Below are 17,383 nucleotides of genomic sequence, written 5' to 3'. Positions count from 1 at the left end.
AGGGACACCAGGAAAGGGACTATGGGACCAGGGACAAGAACCAGGACAGAGGGACAGGGACACAGGACACAGGGACACAGGACAGGGACATGGGACAGGGGGACAGGAACACAGGACAGGGACATGGGACAGGGACACTTGGGGACAGGGACATGGGACAGAGACACCAGGACAGGGACTAAGGGAGCAGGGACAAGAACCAGGACAGGGGGACAGGGACATGGGACAGGGGGACAGGGACACCTGGGACAGGGACACCAGGAAAGGGACTATGGGACCAGGGACAAGAACCAGGACAGAGGGACACAGGACAGGGACATGGGACAGGGGGACAAGGACACCAGGAAAGGGACTATGGGACCAGGGACAAGAACCAGGACAGAGGGACAGGGACATCAGGACAGGGACACTTGGGGACAGGGACAGCTGGGACAGGGACATGGGACATGGGAACAGAGACACCAGGGCAGGGACTAAGGGACCAGGGACAAGAACTAGGACAGAGGGACACAGGACAGGGGGACAGGGACATGGGACAGGGGGACAGGGACAGAGGGACAGGGACATGGGACAGGGGGACAGGGACACTTGGGGACAGGGACATGGGACAGAGACACCAGGACAGGGACTAAGGGACTAGGGACAAGAACCAGGACAGAGGGACAGGGACATGAGACAGGGACACAGGACATGGGGACAGGGACATGGGACAGGGGGACAGGGACATGGGACAGGGACATCAGGACATGGGGATGGAGACACAGGACATGGGGATAGGGACATGGGGACGGGGACATGGGGACAGGGACACGGGACAGGGACCCCCCCATGGGGGAACCCCCAGTGCCAGGGACACCCCGATGTCGTGACAAGCCCGTGACGGGGACACTGAGGTGACAACGGGGACACCGAGGTGACGATGGGGACACCGAGGTGACGGAGACGCGTTGGTGACGGGAAAACCCCTTGTTGCGACACCCTGGTGACACCGAGGGGACAGGGACACCCCCATGGTGGGACCCCCTGGTGACATGGGACACCTGGTGACATGGGACATTGGGTGACCCTGGTGATGTGGCACAACAAGGGAGGGACACGGTGGTGGCAGAGCCACCCTGGTGATGGTGACACCCTGATAATGGCACAGCCCAGTGACACAGCACCCGGGAATGGGGACAAGGGGGACACCCTGGGGACATGGGACATGGGCACATGGCTATCTTGATGATGGATGGGGCCACCTTGGTGACACGGCCACTGTGGGGATGGGACACCTGGTGACATGGGACCCCGGTGACATGGTCACCATGGGGATGGAGCCACCACAGGTATGGGACACCGTGGTGAGATGGGACCCTGGTGACATGGGACATGGGGACACGCTGGTGACATGGGCACCATGGGGATGGGACACCCTGGGGACATGGGACCTTGGTGACATGGTCACCATGGGGATGGGACCTTGGTGACATGGGACCCTGGTGTCATGGGACATGGGGACACCCTGGTGACATGGTCACCATGGATATGGAGCCACCATGAGGATGGGGCACCATGGTGACATGGGACCCTAGTGACATGGGACCCCGATGACATGGTCACCATGGGGATGGGGACACCCTGATGACATGGGACCCTGGTGATGGGGCCACCATGGGGATAGGACACCCTGGGGACATGGGGGCACACTGGGGATGGGACACTCTGGTGACATCAGACCCTGGTGACATGGGACATGGGGACACCTTGATGACATGGGGCCGTGGTGATGGAGCCACCATGGGGATGGGACACCCTGGTGACATGGGACCTTGATGCCATGGGACATGGGGACACCCTGGTGACATGGTCACCATGGGGATGGGGCACCCTAGTGACATGAGACCCTGGTGACATGGTCACCATGGGGATGGGACACCCTGGTGACATGGGACCCCAGTGACATGGGACCCTGGTGACATGGGACATGGGGACACCCAGGTGACATGGGACCTTGGTGACATAGTCACCATGGGAATGGGACACCCTGGGGACATGGGACCCCAGTGACATGGGACATGGGGACACCTGGTGACATGGTCACCATGGGGATGGGACACCCTGGGGACATGGGACCCCAGTGACATGGGACCCTGGTGACATGGGACATGGGGACACCCAGGTGACATGGGACCCCGGTGACATGGTCACCATGGGGATGGGATCTTGGTGACATGGGACCTTGGTGACATGGTCACCATGGGGATGGGACATCCTGGTGACATGGGACCTTGGTGACATGGGACATGGGGACACCTGGTGACATGGTCACCATGGGGATGGGACACCCTGGGGACATGGGACCCCAGTGACATGGGACCCTGGTGACATGGGACATGGGGACACCCAGGTGACATGGGACCTTGGTGACATGGTCACCATGGAGATGTGACACCCTGGTGACATGGGACCCTGGTGACATGGTCACCATGGGGATGGGACATCCTGGTGACATGGGACCCTGGTGACATGGTCACCATGGAGATGTGACACCCTGGTGACATGGTCACCATGGGGGTGGGACATCCTGGTGACATGGGACCCTGGTGACATGGTCACCATGGGGATGGAGCCACCATGGGGATGGGACACCATGGTGACATGGGACCCCGGTGACATGGTGCATGGGGACACCCTGGTGACATGGGACCCCGGTGACATGGTCACCCATGGGGATGGAGCCACCACAGGTATGAGACACCGTGGTGAGATGGGACCCTGGTGACATGGGACATGGGGACACGCTGGTGACATGGGACCTTGGTGACATGAGACATGGGGACACTTGGTGACATGGTCACCATGGGGATGGGACACCCTGGGGACATGGGACCCTGGTGACATGGTCACCATGGGGATGAGATGCCCTGGGGACATGGGACCTTGGTGACACGGTCACCATGGGGATGGGACCTTGGTGACATGGGACCCTGGTGACATGGGACCTTGGTGACATGGTCACCATGGGGATGGGACACCCTGGGGACATGTGACCCTGGTGACATGTGACATAGGGACACCCTGGTGAGATGGGACCTTGGTGACATGGGACCCTGGTGACATGGGACATGGGGATGGGACACCCTGGGGACATGTGACCCTGGTGACATGTGACATGGGGACACCCTGGTGAGATGGGACCTTGGTGACATGGGACATGGGGACACTCTGGTGACATGGTCACCATGGGGATGGGACACCCTAGTGACATGGGACCCCGGTGACATGTGACATGGGGACACCTGTTGCCATGGTCACCATGGGGATGTGACACCCTTGTGCCACGTGCCATGGGGACACCCTCATGCCACGTGACCCCGGCACCACGTGACTCTCCTTCCCCAACCACCCCAGGGGCTGTTGTCCCTTAGGTGTCCCCAGGTGTCCCCAATGCTGCTGTCGCTGTGCTGGCTGTTACTGGCCCCCACCCGGCTCCTGCTGGCCCTGCGCCGCCTGCTGGCCCATCTGGGGGTGGCGGTGGCCGCGGTGGCCGCCGGGGCGGCCTATGGGCTGTGGGGGGTGTTGCTGCTGCTGCGCCGCGGCCCCCGCTGCACGTTTTGGTGGCGCCTGCGGGACAGACCCCCCCCCGGGCTGGCCGATGGTACATTCGGGGAGCACCGCTACCTGCGCCTCAAGGTGCGGGGGGGGGGGATTTGGGGGGGCGGGGGGGTTAATGGGGGTTAATGGGGGTTAATGGGGGCTTGGGGGGGGGTCTGGGGAGCATTTGGGGGGTTCCCTAATGGGGGGTTTGGGGGAGTCTGGGGGTTTTGGGGGGAGTCCAGGGGTGGTCTTGAGGGTTAATGGGGGTTAATGGGGGTTAATGGGGGCTTGGGGGGGGGGCTTGGGAGCATTTGGGGGGTTCCCTAATGGGGGGTTTGGGGGGGGTCTGGGGGTTTTGGGGAGTCCAGGGGGGGTCTTGAGGGTTAATGGGGGCTTGGGGGGGGGTCTTGGGAGCATTTGGGGGGTTCCCAATGGGGGGTTTGGGGGGGTCTTGAGGGGTCATGGGGGGGGTCTTGGGGGTTAATGGGGGCTTGGGGGGGGTCTGGGGAGCATTTGGGGGGTTCCCTAATGGGGGGTTTAGGGGGGTGTGGGGGTTTTGGGGGGAGTCCGGGGGGGGGTCTTGAGGGTTAATGGGGGTTAATAGGGGCTTGGGGGGTGGGGTCTGGGGAGCATTTGGGGGGTTCCCAGTGGGGGGTTTGGGGGGGTCTTGAGGGTTAATTGGGGGTTGGGGGCTTGGGGGGGTCTTGAGGGTTAATGGGGGGTCTGGGGGAGGTCAGGGTGTTTGGGGGGTCCTGGGGTTTTTTAGGGGTCCTGGAGGGGTCTTGAGGGGTCCATAGGGGGGTCTTAGGGGTTAATGGGGGTCTGGGGGAGGTTGGGGGGTTTGGGGGGTTAATTGGGGGTCTGGGGGCTTGGGGGGTTCTGGGGGTTTTGGGGGTCCCTGGGGGGTCTTGAGGGTTAATTGGAGGTTGGGGGCTTGGGGGGGTCTTGAGGGTTAATTGGGGGCTTGGGGGGGTCTGGGGGTTTTTGGGGGTCTCGGGGGGGGTCTTGAGGGTTAATTGGGGGTTGGGGGCTTGGGGGGGTCTGGGGGTTTTTTGGGGGTCTCGTGGGGGAGTCTTGAGGGTTAATTGGGGGTCTGGGGGCTTGGGGGCATCTTGAAGGTTAATGGGGGGTCTGGGGGAGGTCAGAGGGCTTGGGGGGGTCAGGGGGTTTCTGGGGGGGCCCCGGGGGGGTGTTGAGATTTGGGGGGTCTCGGGGGGGGGGCTCTGAGGGATTTGGGGGCAGGGGGCGGGGTTATATGGGGGGAGGGTCAATTTAGGGGGGTGGGGGGGTGAACCCACTGACACCCCCATTGTCCCCCCCCAGGAATCGGGGCTGCGCCTGCACTACGTCACTCGGGGTCCCCCCGACGCCCCGTTGATGCTGCTGCTGCACGGCTTCCCCCAGAACTGGTGGGTGTCCCCATGGGTGACACTGATGTCACCTCCCAGGGCTGGGGGTGTCCCCAAGGGTGACACCATTGTCACCTCCCTGGGCTGGGGGTGTCCCCATGGGTGTCACTGATGTCACCTCCCCACAGCTGGGGGTGTCCCTGTGGGTGTCACCATTGTCACCTCCCCCAGGGCTGGGGGTGTCCCCGTGGGTGTCACCATTGTCACCTCCCAGGGCTGGGGGTGTCCCTGTGGGTGTCACCATTGTCACCTCCCCCAGGGCTGGGGGTGTCCCCATGGGTGTCACTGATGTCACCTCCCCACAGCTGGGGGTGTCCCTGTGGGTGTCACCATTGTCACCTCCCCCAGGGCTGGGGGTGTCCCCATGGGTGTCACTGATGTCACCTCCCCAGGGCTGGGGGTGTCCCTGTGGGTGTCACCATTGTCACCTCCCCCAGGGCTGGGGGTGTCCCCGTGGGTGTCACCATTGTCACCTCCCCCAGGGCTGGGGGTGTCCCCGTGGGTGTCACCATTGTCACCTCCCAGGGCTGGGGGTGTCCCTGTGGGTGTCACCATTGTCACCTCCCCCAGGGCTGGGGGTGTCCCCATGGGTGTCACTGATGTCACCTCCCCAGGGCTGGGGGTGTCCCCAAGGGGTGACACCATTGTCACCTCCCCCAGAACTGGTGGGTGTCCCCAAGGGAGGTGACACTGACCACCCCCCAGTGTCACCACTGTCACCTCCCAGGGCTGGGGGTGTCCCCATGGGTGTCACCATTGTCACCTCCCCCAGAAATGGTGGGTGGTCCCAAGGGGTGACACCATTGTCACCTCCCCACAGCTAGGGGTGTCCCCATGGGTGTCACCATTGTCACCTCCCCCAGAAATGGTGGGTGGTCCCAAGGGGTGACACCATTGTCACCTCCCCACAGCTAGGGGTGTCCCCATGGGTGTCACCATTGTCACCTCCCCCAGAAATGGTGGGTGGTCCCAAGGGGTGACACCATTGTCACCTCCCCACAGCTAGGGGTGTCCCCATGGGTGTCACCATTGTCACCTCCCCCAGAAATGGTGGGTGGTCCCAAGGGGTGACACCATTGTCACCTCCTCACAGCTGGGGGTGTCCCCAAGGGTGACACTGATGTCACCTCCCCAGGGCTGGGAGTGTCCCCATGGGTGACACCACTGTCACCTCCCCCAGAACCGTTGGGTGTCCCCAGAACCACTGGGAGTCCCCAGAACCTGTGCGTGTCCCCATGAGTGTCACCACTGTCACCTCCCCAGAACCACTGGGTGTCCCCAGGAGAGGTGACACCACCCACCACCCCATGGTGCCACCACAACCACCTCCCCAGCACCAACAGGTGTCCCCAGAACTGCTGTGTATCCCCATGGGTGACACCACTGTCACCTCTCCCAGAACCACTGGGTGTCCCCAGAACCTGTCACTGTCCCCATGGGTGACACCACTGTCACCTCCCCAGAACCACTGGGTGTCCCCAGAACCACTGGGTGTCCCCAGAACCTGTCACTGTCCCCATGGGTGACACCACAGCCACCTCCCCAGAACCAGCGGGTGTCCCAGAACCTGTTGATGTCCCCATGGGTGACACCACTGTCACCTCCTCCAGAACCACTGGGTGTCCCCTGAACCTGTGGGTGTCCCCATGGGTGACACCACTGTCACCTCCCCCAGAACCACTGGGTGTCCCCAGAACCTCTGTGTATCCCCATGGGTGTCACCACTGTCACCTCCCCAGAACCACTGGGTGTCCCCAGAACCAGTGGGTGTCCCCTGAACCCATGGGTGTCCCCATGGGTGTCACCACTGTCACCTCCCCAGCACCTCTGGGTGTCCCCAGGACCACTGGGTGTCCCAGAACCTGTTGGTGTCCCCATGAGTGTCACCACTGTCACCTCCCCAGAACCACTGGTTGTCCCCAGAACCTCTGTGTATCCCCATGCGTGTCACCACTGTCACCTCCCCAGAACCAGCAGATGTCCCCAGAACCAGTGAGTGTCCCCTGAACCTGTTGGTGTCCCCATGGGTGACACCACTGTCACCTCCCCAGAACCAGCGGGTGTCCCCAGGACCGCTGGGTGTCCCCAGGACCACTGGGTGTCCCCATAGGTGTCACCACTGTCACCTCCCCAGAACCACTGGTTGTCCCCAGAACCACTGGTTGTCCCCAGAACCTCTGCGTATCCCCATGGGTGTCACCACTGTCACCTCCCCAGCACCACCGGTTGTCCCCAGAACCTCCGTGTATCCCCATGGTTGCCACCACAACCACCTCCCCAGCACCACCGGGCGTCCCCAGATGAGGTGACACCACCCCCTCACCACTGTCCCCATTGTCCCCATTGTCCCCACAGGTTCTGCTGGCGCTACCTGCTGCAGGAGCTGGGCGGCCGGTTCCGCACCGTGGCGCTGGACCTGCGCGGCTACGGCGCCTCCGACAAACCACGCGGCCGCGACAGCTACCGCCTGGAGCTGCTGCTCGGGGACATCCGCCAGGTCATCGAGGCGTTGGGGACACCCCCCGCGACGGGGGACACGGCGGCGTCACCCAAGTGCATCCTGGTGGGACACGATTTTGGGGGCCTCCTGGCCTGGGAGGTGGCGCTGAGCCACCCGGCGCTGGTGGACAAGTTGGTGATCATGGCGGCGCCGCATCGAGCGTGGATGGCAGGTGACGTGGCCTTGGGGACACGTGGTGGGTGGGGATGTGGTGGTGGCGTTGGGTGGGAGATCTTGGTGATGCTGTTGGTGATGCTGTCTCTTGGTGACACCATTGGGTGCCATCTCTTGGTGACACCATTGGGTGCCATCTCCAATGACCACACCATTGGGTGCCACCATTGGATGCCATCTCCAATGACCACACCATTGGGTGCCATCTCCATGACCACACCATTGGATGCCACCATTGGGTGCCACCTCCAATGACCACACCATTGGGTGCCTTCTCCATGACCACACCATTGGATGCCACCATTGGGTGCCATCTCCATGACCACACCATTGGGTGCCATCTCCAATGACCACACCATTGGGTGCCTTCTCCATGACCACACCATTGGATGCCACCATTGGGTGCCATCTCCATGACCACACCATTGGGTGCCACCATTGGGTGCCAACTCCAGTGACCACACCATTGGGTGCCACCTCCAATGACCACACCATTGGGTGCCACCTCTCTTGGTCCTGCCATTGGGTGCCATCTCCATGATCATGCCATTGGGTGCCACCATTGGGTGCCACCTCCAATGACCACACCATTGGGTGCCACCATTGTTGGGTGCCACCTCCAATGACAACACTATTGGGTGCCACCTCTCTTGGTCACGCCATTGGGTGCCATCTCCAATGACCACACCATTGGATGCCACCATTGGGTGCCATCTCCATGACCACACCATTGGGTGCCATCTCCAATCACCACACCATTGGGTGCCATCTCCATGACCATGCCATTGGGTGCCACCATTGGGTGCCATCTCCAATGACCACACCATTGGGTGCCACCATTGGGTGCCACCTCCAATCACCACACCATTGGGTGCCACCATTGGGTGCCACCTCCAATCACCACACCATTGGGTGCCACCATTGGGTGCCATCTCCATGACCACACCATTGGATGCCACCATTGGGTGCCACCTCCAATGACCACACCATTGGGTGCCATCTCCATGACCACACCATTGGGTGCCACCATTGGGTGCCACCTCCAATGACCACACCATTGGGTGCCATCTCCATGACCACACCATTGGGTGCCACCTTTCTCGGTCCTGCCATTGGGTGCCATCTCCATGACCATGCCAATGGGTGCCACCTCCAATGACCACACCATTGGGTGCCACCGTTGGGTGCCATCTCCATGACTATGCCATTGGGTGCCACCGTTGGGTGCCACCTTCAATGACCACACCATTGGGTGCCACTTCTCTTGGCCAGTGCCATTGGGTGCCACCTCCAATGACCACACCATTGGGTGCCACCATTGGGTGCCACCTCCAATGACCACACCATTGGGTGCCACCATTGTTGGGTGCCACCTCCAATGACCACACCTTTGGGTGCCACCTTTGGGTGCCATCTCCAATGACCACACCATTGGGTGCCACCTCTCTTGGTCCCGCCATTGGGTGCCATCTCCAATGACCACACCATTGGGTGCCACCATTGGGTGCCACCTCCGATGACCACACCATTGGGTGCCATCTCCATGACCACACCATTGGGTGCCATCTCCATGACCATGCCATTGGGTGCCACCATTGGGTGCCACCTCCAATCACCACACCATTGGGTGCCACCATTGGGTGCCATCTCCAATGACCACACCATTGGATGCCACCATTGGGCGCCACCTCCAATGACCACACCATTGGGTGCCACCATTGAGTGCCATCTCCAATGACCACGCCATTGAGTGCCACTATTGGGTGCCATCTCCAATGACCACACCATTGGGTGCCACCTCTCATGGCCAATGCCATTGGATGCCATCTCCAATGACCACACCATTGGGTGCCACCTCTCTTGGTCCCGCCATTGGGTGCCATCTCCAATGACCACACCATTGGGTGCCACCATTGGGTGCCACCTCCGATGACCACACCATTGGGTGCCACCGTTGGGTGCCACCTCCAATCACCACACCATTGGGTGCCATCTCCATGACCACACCATTGGGTGCCACCATTGGGTGCCATCTCCAATGACCACACCATTACGTGCCACCTCCAATCACCACACCATTGGGTGCCACCATTGGGTGCCATCTCCAACGACCACACCATTGGGTGCCACCATTGTTGGGTGCCACCTCCAATGACCACGCCATTGGGTGCCACCATTGGGTGCCATCTCCAATGACCACACCATTGGGTGCCACCATTGGGTGCCACCTCCAATCACCACACCATTGGGTGCCACCATTGGGTGCCATCTCCAATGACCACACCATTGGGTGCCACCATTGGGCGCCACCTCCATGACCCCACCATTGGGTGCCACCATTGGGTGCCATCTCCAACGACCACACCATTGGGTGCCACCATTGGGTGCCATCTCCATGACCACACCATTGGGTGCCACCTCTCTTGGTCCCGTCGTTGGGTGCCACCTCCAGTGACCACACCATTGGGTGCCACTTCTCCATGACCACACCATTGGGTGCCACCTCCAATGACCACACCATTGCGTGCCATCTCCAATGACCACACCATTGGGTGCCACCGTTGGGTGCCATCTCCAATGACCACACCATGAGTGCCACCATTGGGTGCCACCTCCATGACCCCACCATGGGTGCCATATCACATCCCACCTCCCACCAATACCACCGGGTTCCACCTCCCGTGGCCAACGCCGTTGGGTTCCCGGTCTCACAGCCATCCCATGCGGTGTCACCAGTGGCGGTGGCACCCATGGGTGACACGGGTGTCCCCCCGCGCAGATTTCACCGCCTGCCACCCCAGCCAGCTGCTGCGCTCCAGCTACGTGTTCCTGTTCCAGCTGCCGTGGCTGCCCGAGCTGCTGCTGGCGCTCGCCGACTTCCAGGTGGGTCCCCATGATGTCCCCACGCTGTCCCCACGCTGTCCCCACGATGTCCCCATGATGTCCCCATGGCCCCATGCTGGCCCCATGATGTCCCCATGGCCCCACGCTGTCCCCATGATGTCCTCATGGCCTCATGCTGTCCCCATGGCCCCATGCTGTCCCCACGCTGGCCCCATGGCCCCACGCTGTCCCCACGGTGTCCCCATGGCCCCACGCTGGCCACTGTCACCTCCTGTCCCAACCCAACCCAAGAAGATGGACCATCCCCATGTCCCCACCTTGTCCCCAAGTCCCCATCTCATCCCTATGTCCCCACCTCATCCCCATTCTCCTACCTTGTCCCCATGTCCCCACGCTGTCCCCATGTCCCCACGCTGTCCCCATGGCCCCATGCTGTCCCCATGCTGTCTCCATGGTCCCATGCTGGCCCCATGGCCACACACTGTCCCCATGGCCCCATGGCGTCCCCATGCTGTCCCCATAGCCCAACGCTGTCCCCATGATGTCCCCATGGCCTCATGCTGTCCCCATGGCCCCATGCTGTCCCCACGCTGTCCCCATGGCCCCACGCTGTCCCCACGGTGTCCCCATGGCCCCACGCTGGCCCCTGTCACCTCCTGTCCCAACCCAACCCAAGAAGATGGACCATCCCCATGTCCCCACCTTGTCCCCAAGTCCCCATCTCATCCCTATGTCCCCACGTCATCCCTATGTCCCCACCTCATCCCCATGCTCCTACCTTGTCCCCATGTCCCCACGCTGTCCCCATGTCCCCACGCTGTCCCCATGGCCCCATGCTGTCCCCATGCTGTCTCCATGGTCCCATGCTGGCCCCATGGCCACACGCTGGCCCCATGGCCCCATGGCGTCCCCATGATGTCCCCATGGCCCCACGCTGTCCCCATGATGTCCCCATGGCCTCATGCTGTCCCCATGGCCCCATGCTGTCCCCACGCTGTCCCCATGGCCCCACGCTGTCCCCACGCTGGCCCCATGGCCCCACGCTGTCCCCACGGTGTCCCCATGGCCCCACGCTGGCTCCTGTCACCTCCTGTCCCAACCCAACCCAAGAAGATGGACCATCCCCATGTCCCCACCTTGTCCCCAAGTCCCCATCTCATCCCTATGTCCCCACCTCATCCCCATTCTCCTACCTTGTCCCCATGTCCCCACGCTGTCCCCATGTCCCCACGCTGTCCCCATGGCCCCATGCTGTCCCCATGCTGTCTCCATGGTCCCATGCTGGCCCCATGGCCACACACTGTCCCCATGGCCCCATGGCGTCCCCATGCTGGCCCCATGGCCCCACGCTGTCCCCATGATGTCCTCATGGCCTCATGCTGTCCCCATGGCCCCATGCTGTCCCCACGCTGGCCCCATGGCCCCACGCTGTCCCCACGGTGTCCCCATGGCCCCACGCTGGCCCCTGTCACCTCCTGTCCCAACCCAACCCAAGAAGATGGACCATCCCCATGTCCCCACCTTGTCCCCAAGTCCCCATCTCATCCCTATGTCCCCACCTTGTCCCCTTGTCCCCACCTCATCCCCATGTCCCCACCTTGTTCCCTTGGCCCCACCTCGGCTCTGCATCCTCATCTTGTCCCCATGTCCCCCCATTGTCCCCATGTCCCCCCATTGTTCCCTTGTCCCAACCTCATCCCCATGTCCCCACCTTGTCCCCAAGTCCCCACCTCATCCCCATGTCCCCACCTTGTCCCCTTGTCCCCACCTCATCCCCATGTCCCCACCTTGTCCCCAAGTCCCCACCTCATCCCCATGTCCCCACCTTGTCCCCTTGTCCCCACCTCATCCCCATGTCCCCACCTTGTTCCCTTGGCCCCACCTCGGCTCTGCATCCTCATCTTGTCCCCATGTCCCCCCATTGTCCCCATGTCCCCCCATTGTTCCCTTGTCCCAACCTCATCCCCATGTCCCCACCTTGTCCCCAAGTCCCCACCTCATCCCCATGTCCCCACCTTGTCCCCTTGTCCCCACCTCATCCCCATGTCCCCACCTTGTCCCCAAGTCCCCACCTCATCCCCATGTCCCCACCTTGTCCCCTTGTCCCCACCTCATCCCCATGTCCCCACCTTGTTCCCTTGGCCCCACCTCGGCTCTGCATCCTCATCTTGTCCCCATGTCCCCCCATTGTCCCCATGTCCCCCCATTGTTCCCTTGTCCCAACCTCATCCCCATGTCCCCACCTTGTCCCCAAGTCCCCATCTCATCCCCATGTCCCCACATCATCCCCATGTCCCCACCTTGTCCCCACATCCCCAACTTGTCCCCATGTCCCCACATTGTCCCCATGTCCCCACCTCATCCCCATGTCCCCACCTTGTCCCATGGGGGTGTCCCCGCATCCCTTGTCCCATGGGGTGTCCCCGTGTCCCTTGTCACATGGAGGTGTCCCCATGTCCCTTGTCCCATGGGGGTGTCCCTTGTCCCATGGGGTGTCCCCACGTCCCTTGTCCCATGGGGGTGTCCCCGTGTCCCTTGTCCCATGGGGTGTCCCCTGTCCCATGGGGTGTCCCACGAGGTGTCCCACGGGGTGTCCATGGGGTGTCCCCATGTCCCCTGTCCCACGGGATGTCCCTTGTCCCACGGGGTGTCCCCATGTCCCCTGTCCCATGGGGTGTCCCATGATGTGTCCCCATGTCCCCATGTCCCGTGTCCCACGGGGTGTCCCCATGTTCCGTGTCCCATGGGGTGTCCCCATGTCCCCATGTCCCCTGTCCCATGGGGTGTCCCCCGGGGTGTCCCACGGGGTGTCCCCTGTCCCACGAGGTGTCCCCTGTCCCATGGGGTGTCCCGTGTCCCATGGGGTGTCCCTGTGTCCCATGTCCCATGGGGTGTCCCTTGTCCCACGAGGTGTCCCCATGTCCCTTGTCCCATGGGGTGTCCCCTGGGGTGTCCCCATGTCCCCATGTCCCATGTCCCACGGGGTGTCCCACGGGGTGTCCCCATGTCCCCATGTCCCGTGTCCCATGGGGTGTCCCCTGTCCCACGGGGTGTCCCACGGGGTGTCCCGTGTCCCATGGGGTGTCCCCTGTCCCACGGGGTGTCCTGTGTCCCACCGGATGTCCCTGCGTCCCTTGTCCCATTGGGTGTCCCCTGTCCCACGGGGTGTCCCCTGTCCCATGGGGTGTCCCCATGTCCCCTGTCCCACGGGGTGTCCCGCAGGGTGTCCCATGGGGTGTCCCCTGTCCCATGGGGTGTCCCCATGTCCCCATGTCCCCTGTCCCACGGGGTGTCCCCTGTCCCCCGGGGTGTCCCCATGTCCCATGGGGCGTCCCCATGTCCCTTGTCCCATTGGGTGTCCCTTGTCCCACGGGGTGTCCCCATGTCCCCATGTCCCCTTTCCCATTGGGGTGTCCCCATGTCCCTTCTCCCATGGGGGTGTCCCCATGTCCCTTGTCCCATGGGGTGTCCCTGTGTCCCTTGTCCCATGGGGTGTCCCGTGTACCATGGGGTGTCCCCTGTCCCATGGGGTGTCCCACGGGGTGTCCCATGGGGTGTCCCCTGTCCCATGGGATGTCCCATGGGATGTCCCACGGGGTGTCCCACGGGGTGTCCCCCGGGGTGTCCCCATGTCCCCTGTCCCCCGGGGTGTCCCATGGGGTGTCCCCCGGGGTGTCCCCATGTCCCGTGTCCCCCGGTGTCCCCATGTCCCCATGTCCCCTGTCCCCCGGGGTGTCCCATGGGGTGTCCCCCGGGGTGTCCCCATGTCCCATGTCCCACGAGGTGTCCCCCGGGGTGTCCCCCGGGGTGTCCCCATGTCCCGTGTCCCCCGGGGTGTCCCCAGCTGGTGCGGACGGTGCTGACGTCGCGGTGGTCGGGGATCCGGGCCCCCGCGCGGCGCCTGCGCAGCCGCGACCTGGAGTGCTACCTGTTCGGGCTGGCGCAGCCCGGGGGGCTCAGCCCCCCCGTGCACTACTACCGAAACCTCTTCCGGTGCGCGCGGGGACACGGGTGGGGGCATGGGGGGGGGGTCATGGGTGGGGACATGGGTGGGGACATGGGTGGGGACATGGGTGGGGACATGGGTGGGGGGACATGGGTGGGGACATGGGTGGGGGGACATGGGTGGGGGGACATGGGTGGGGGACATGATTGGGGGACATGGGTGGGGGGACATGATTGGGGGACATGGATGGGGGACACAGGTTGGGGGTCAGAGGTGGTGGTCATGGGGGGGGAAAAGGGGTGGGGGACATGGGAGGGGGACATGGGTGGGGGACACAAGTTGGGGGACATGGGTGGGGGACATGGGTGGGGGACATGGGGGGGACATGGGTGGGGGACATGGATGGGGGTCATGGGTGCATGGGTGGGGTTTATGGGTGGGAAAAAGGGGTGGGGGACATGGGTGGGGGACATGGATGGGGGGACATGAGTAGGGGACATGATTAGGGGATATGGGTGGGGGACATGGATGGGAGACATGGGTGGGGGGTTGTGAGCGAGGGCAATGGGTGGGGGACATGGGTGGGGGACATGGGTGGAGGGATATGGGTGGGGGGACATGGGTGGGGGACACGGGTGGGGGGACATGGGTGGGGAAATGGGTGGGGGTCATGGGTGGATCATGGGTGAGGGGTCAGGGGTGGGGGACATGGAGGGGGGACATGGGTGGGGGGACATGGGTGGGGACATGGGTGGGGGGACATGGGTGGGGGGACATGGGTGGGGGACATGATTGGGGGACATGGGTGGGGGGACATGGGTGGGGGACATGGGTGGGGGACATGGGTGGGGGGACATGGGTGGGGGGACATGGGTGGATCATGGGTGGGGGAAATGGGTGGGGGTCATGGGTGGGCGTCATGGGTGGGGGTCATGGGTGGATCATGGAGGGGGGGGTCAGGGGTGGGGGACATGGAGGGTGGGGGTCATGGTTGGGGGACATTAATGGCTCATGGGTGGGGGACATGGGTGGGCAGCCATGAATGGCTCATGGGTGGGGGACATGGGTGGGAGACATGGGTGGGGGGTTGTGAGCGGGGGCAATGGGTGGGGGACGTGGGTGGGGACATGGGGGGGGAAATGGGTGGGGGTCATGGGTGGGGGACATGGTGGGGGGGACATGGGTGGGGGGACATGAGTAGGGGACATGATTGGGGGACATGGGTGGGGGGACATGGGTGGGGGTCATGGATGGATCATGGGTGGCGGTCATGGGTGGGGGACATGGAGGGTGGGGGTCATGGGTGGGGGGACATTAATGGCTCATGGGTGGGGGACATGGGTGGGCAGCCATGAATGGCTCATGGGTGGGGGACATGGGTGGGGGACATGGATGGGAGACATGGGTGGGGGGTTGTGAGCGGGGGCAATGGGTGGGGGACATGGGTGGGGACATAGGAGGGGGAACATGGGTGGGGGGTCATGGGTGGGAGACATTAATGGCTCATGGGCGGGGGACATGGGTGAGGGTCATGGGTGGGGGAAATGGGTGGGGGGTCATGGGTGGGGGTCATGGGTGGGGGACATGGGTGGGGGACATGGGTGGGGGACATGGGTGGGGGACATGGGTGGGGATCATGGGTGGCGGTCATGGGTGGGGGACATAGGTCCCCCATTTGGCCATTTTGGGGTCTCCCATTGGGTGCTCCCATTGGGTCCCCCCATTTCGGGGTCCCCATGGGGTGCCCCCCCAACCCTTCCCTTCCCCTCCCCCCCCCCCAGGGACACCCCGATGCCGCGCGAGCCGCCCCCTCCCCCCACGTTGCTGCTTTGGGGGTCCCGGGACCGATTCCTGGACCCCGCCCTTGGCCCCGCCCTCTTCCGGAGGCTCCGCCCCTCGGCGCGCCTGCACGTGCTGCCGGGCGCCAGCCATTGGCTGCCCGAAGAGGAGCCCCGCCTCCTGGCGCAGCTCATTGGACAGTTCCTGGAGGGGGGGGAGGAGCATCCCTAGCGGCACCGATGGGTGGGGAGGGGGGGGGGGGGAATAAACGTCATTGGGGGGTGACCCAACATCTGGGAGGGGGGGGTCCAGTATAGGGGGGTTATTGGGGGGGGGGGTCAGTATGGGGGGTTATTAGGGGGGGTGACCCAACATCTGGGGAGGGGGGGGTCAGAATGGGGGGATTATTAGGGGGGGTGACCCAACATCTGGGGAGGGGGGCAGTATGGGGGTTATTAGGGGGAGTGACTCAACATCTGGGGGGGGGGTCAGTATGGGGGGGTTATTAGGGGGGGTGACCCACATCTGGATAGGGGGTGTCAGTATTGGGGTTGGGGGGAGGGCATAGGGTGATGACCCAACATCTGGGGGGGGGAGGAGGTCAGAATGGGGGGGTAATTGGGGGGTGACCCAACATCTGGTTGGGGGGGTGTCAGTATTGGGGTTGGGGGGAGGACATAGGGTGGTGACCCAACATTTGGTGGGGGGGGGAGGAGGTCAGAATGGGGGGGTAATTGGGGGGTGACCCAACATCTGGTTGGGGGGGTGTCAGTATTGGGGTTGGGGGGAGGACATAGGGTGGTGACCCAACATTTGGTGGGGGGGGGGGTCATTATGGGGGGGGCGTGGTGATTGGGTGGTGACCCAACATCTAGGGGGGGGGGGGGGGAGTATGGGGGGGATGAGGTCATGGGGGGTGACCTAATATATAGGTGGGGGTGTAAATATGGGGGGGCGGGGGGGGGTGACTCAACATCTGGATGAGGGTCTATATATATGGGTGGGGTGTGGTCATTGGGGGGGTGACCACAACATCTGGATGGAGATGTGGGACAATACATATGGATTAGGGTTACAACATCTGGATGGGGATGGGGGGGGGGCATTGGGGATGCATGGGATTCAACAACTGGGTAAAGCTCAGTTGCTTGG

General features: G+C 63.2%; 1 protein-coding gene across 1 annotated transcript; it reads left to right on the top strand.

The window, feature by feature from the left end:
• Nucleotides 1-919: 919 nt before the first annotated feature.
• On the top strand, nucleotides 920-16,462 carry LOC308051030 (epoxide hydrolase 3-like; the record flags this gene model as incomplete). The annotated part of the gene is made up of 7 exons (XM_080361303.1): nucleotides 920-933; nucleotides 3,411-3,675; nucleotides 4,903-4,988; nucleotides 7,344-7,660; nucleotides 10,442-10,545; nucleotides 14,351-14,499; nucleotides 16,234-16,462. The coding sequence occupies 7 exons, from the start codon at nucleotides 920-922 to the stop codon at nucleotides 16,460-16,462; spliced, it is 1,164 nt and encodes a 387-aa protein (XP_080217429.1).
• Nucleotides 16,463-17,383: the final 921 nt, after the last annotated feature.

This window comes from Nesoenas mayeri (genome assembly GCF_963082525.1).
Source record: "Nesoenas mayeri genome assembly, chromosome: 31".
In the NCBI taxonomy this organism is placed as follows: domain Eukaryota; kingdom Metazoa; phylum Chordata; class Aves; order Columbiformes; family Columbidae; genus Nesoenas; species Nesoenas mayeri.
Note: the sequence above shows the minus strand (reverse complement) of the source record. Positions and strands in the feature narration are given on the sequence as shown.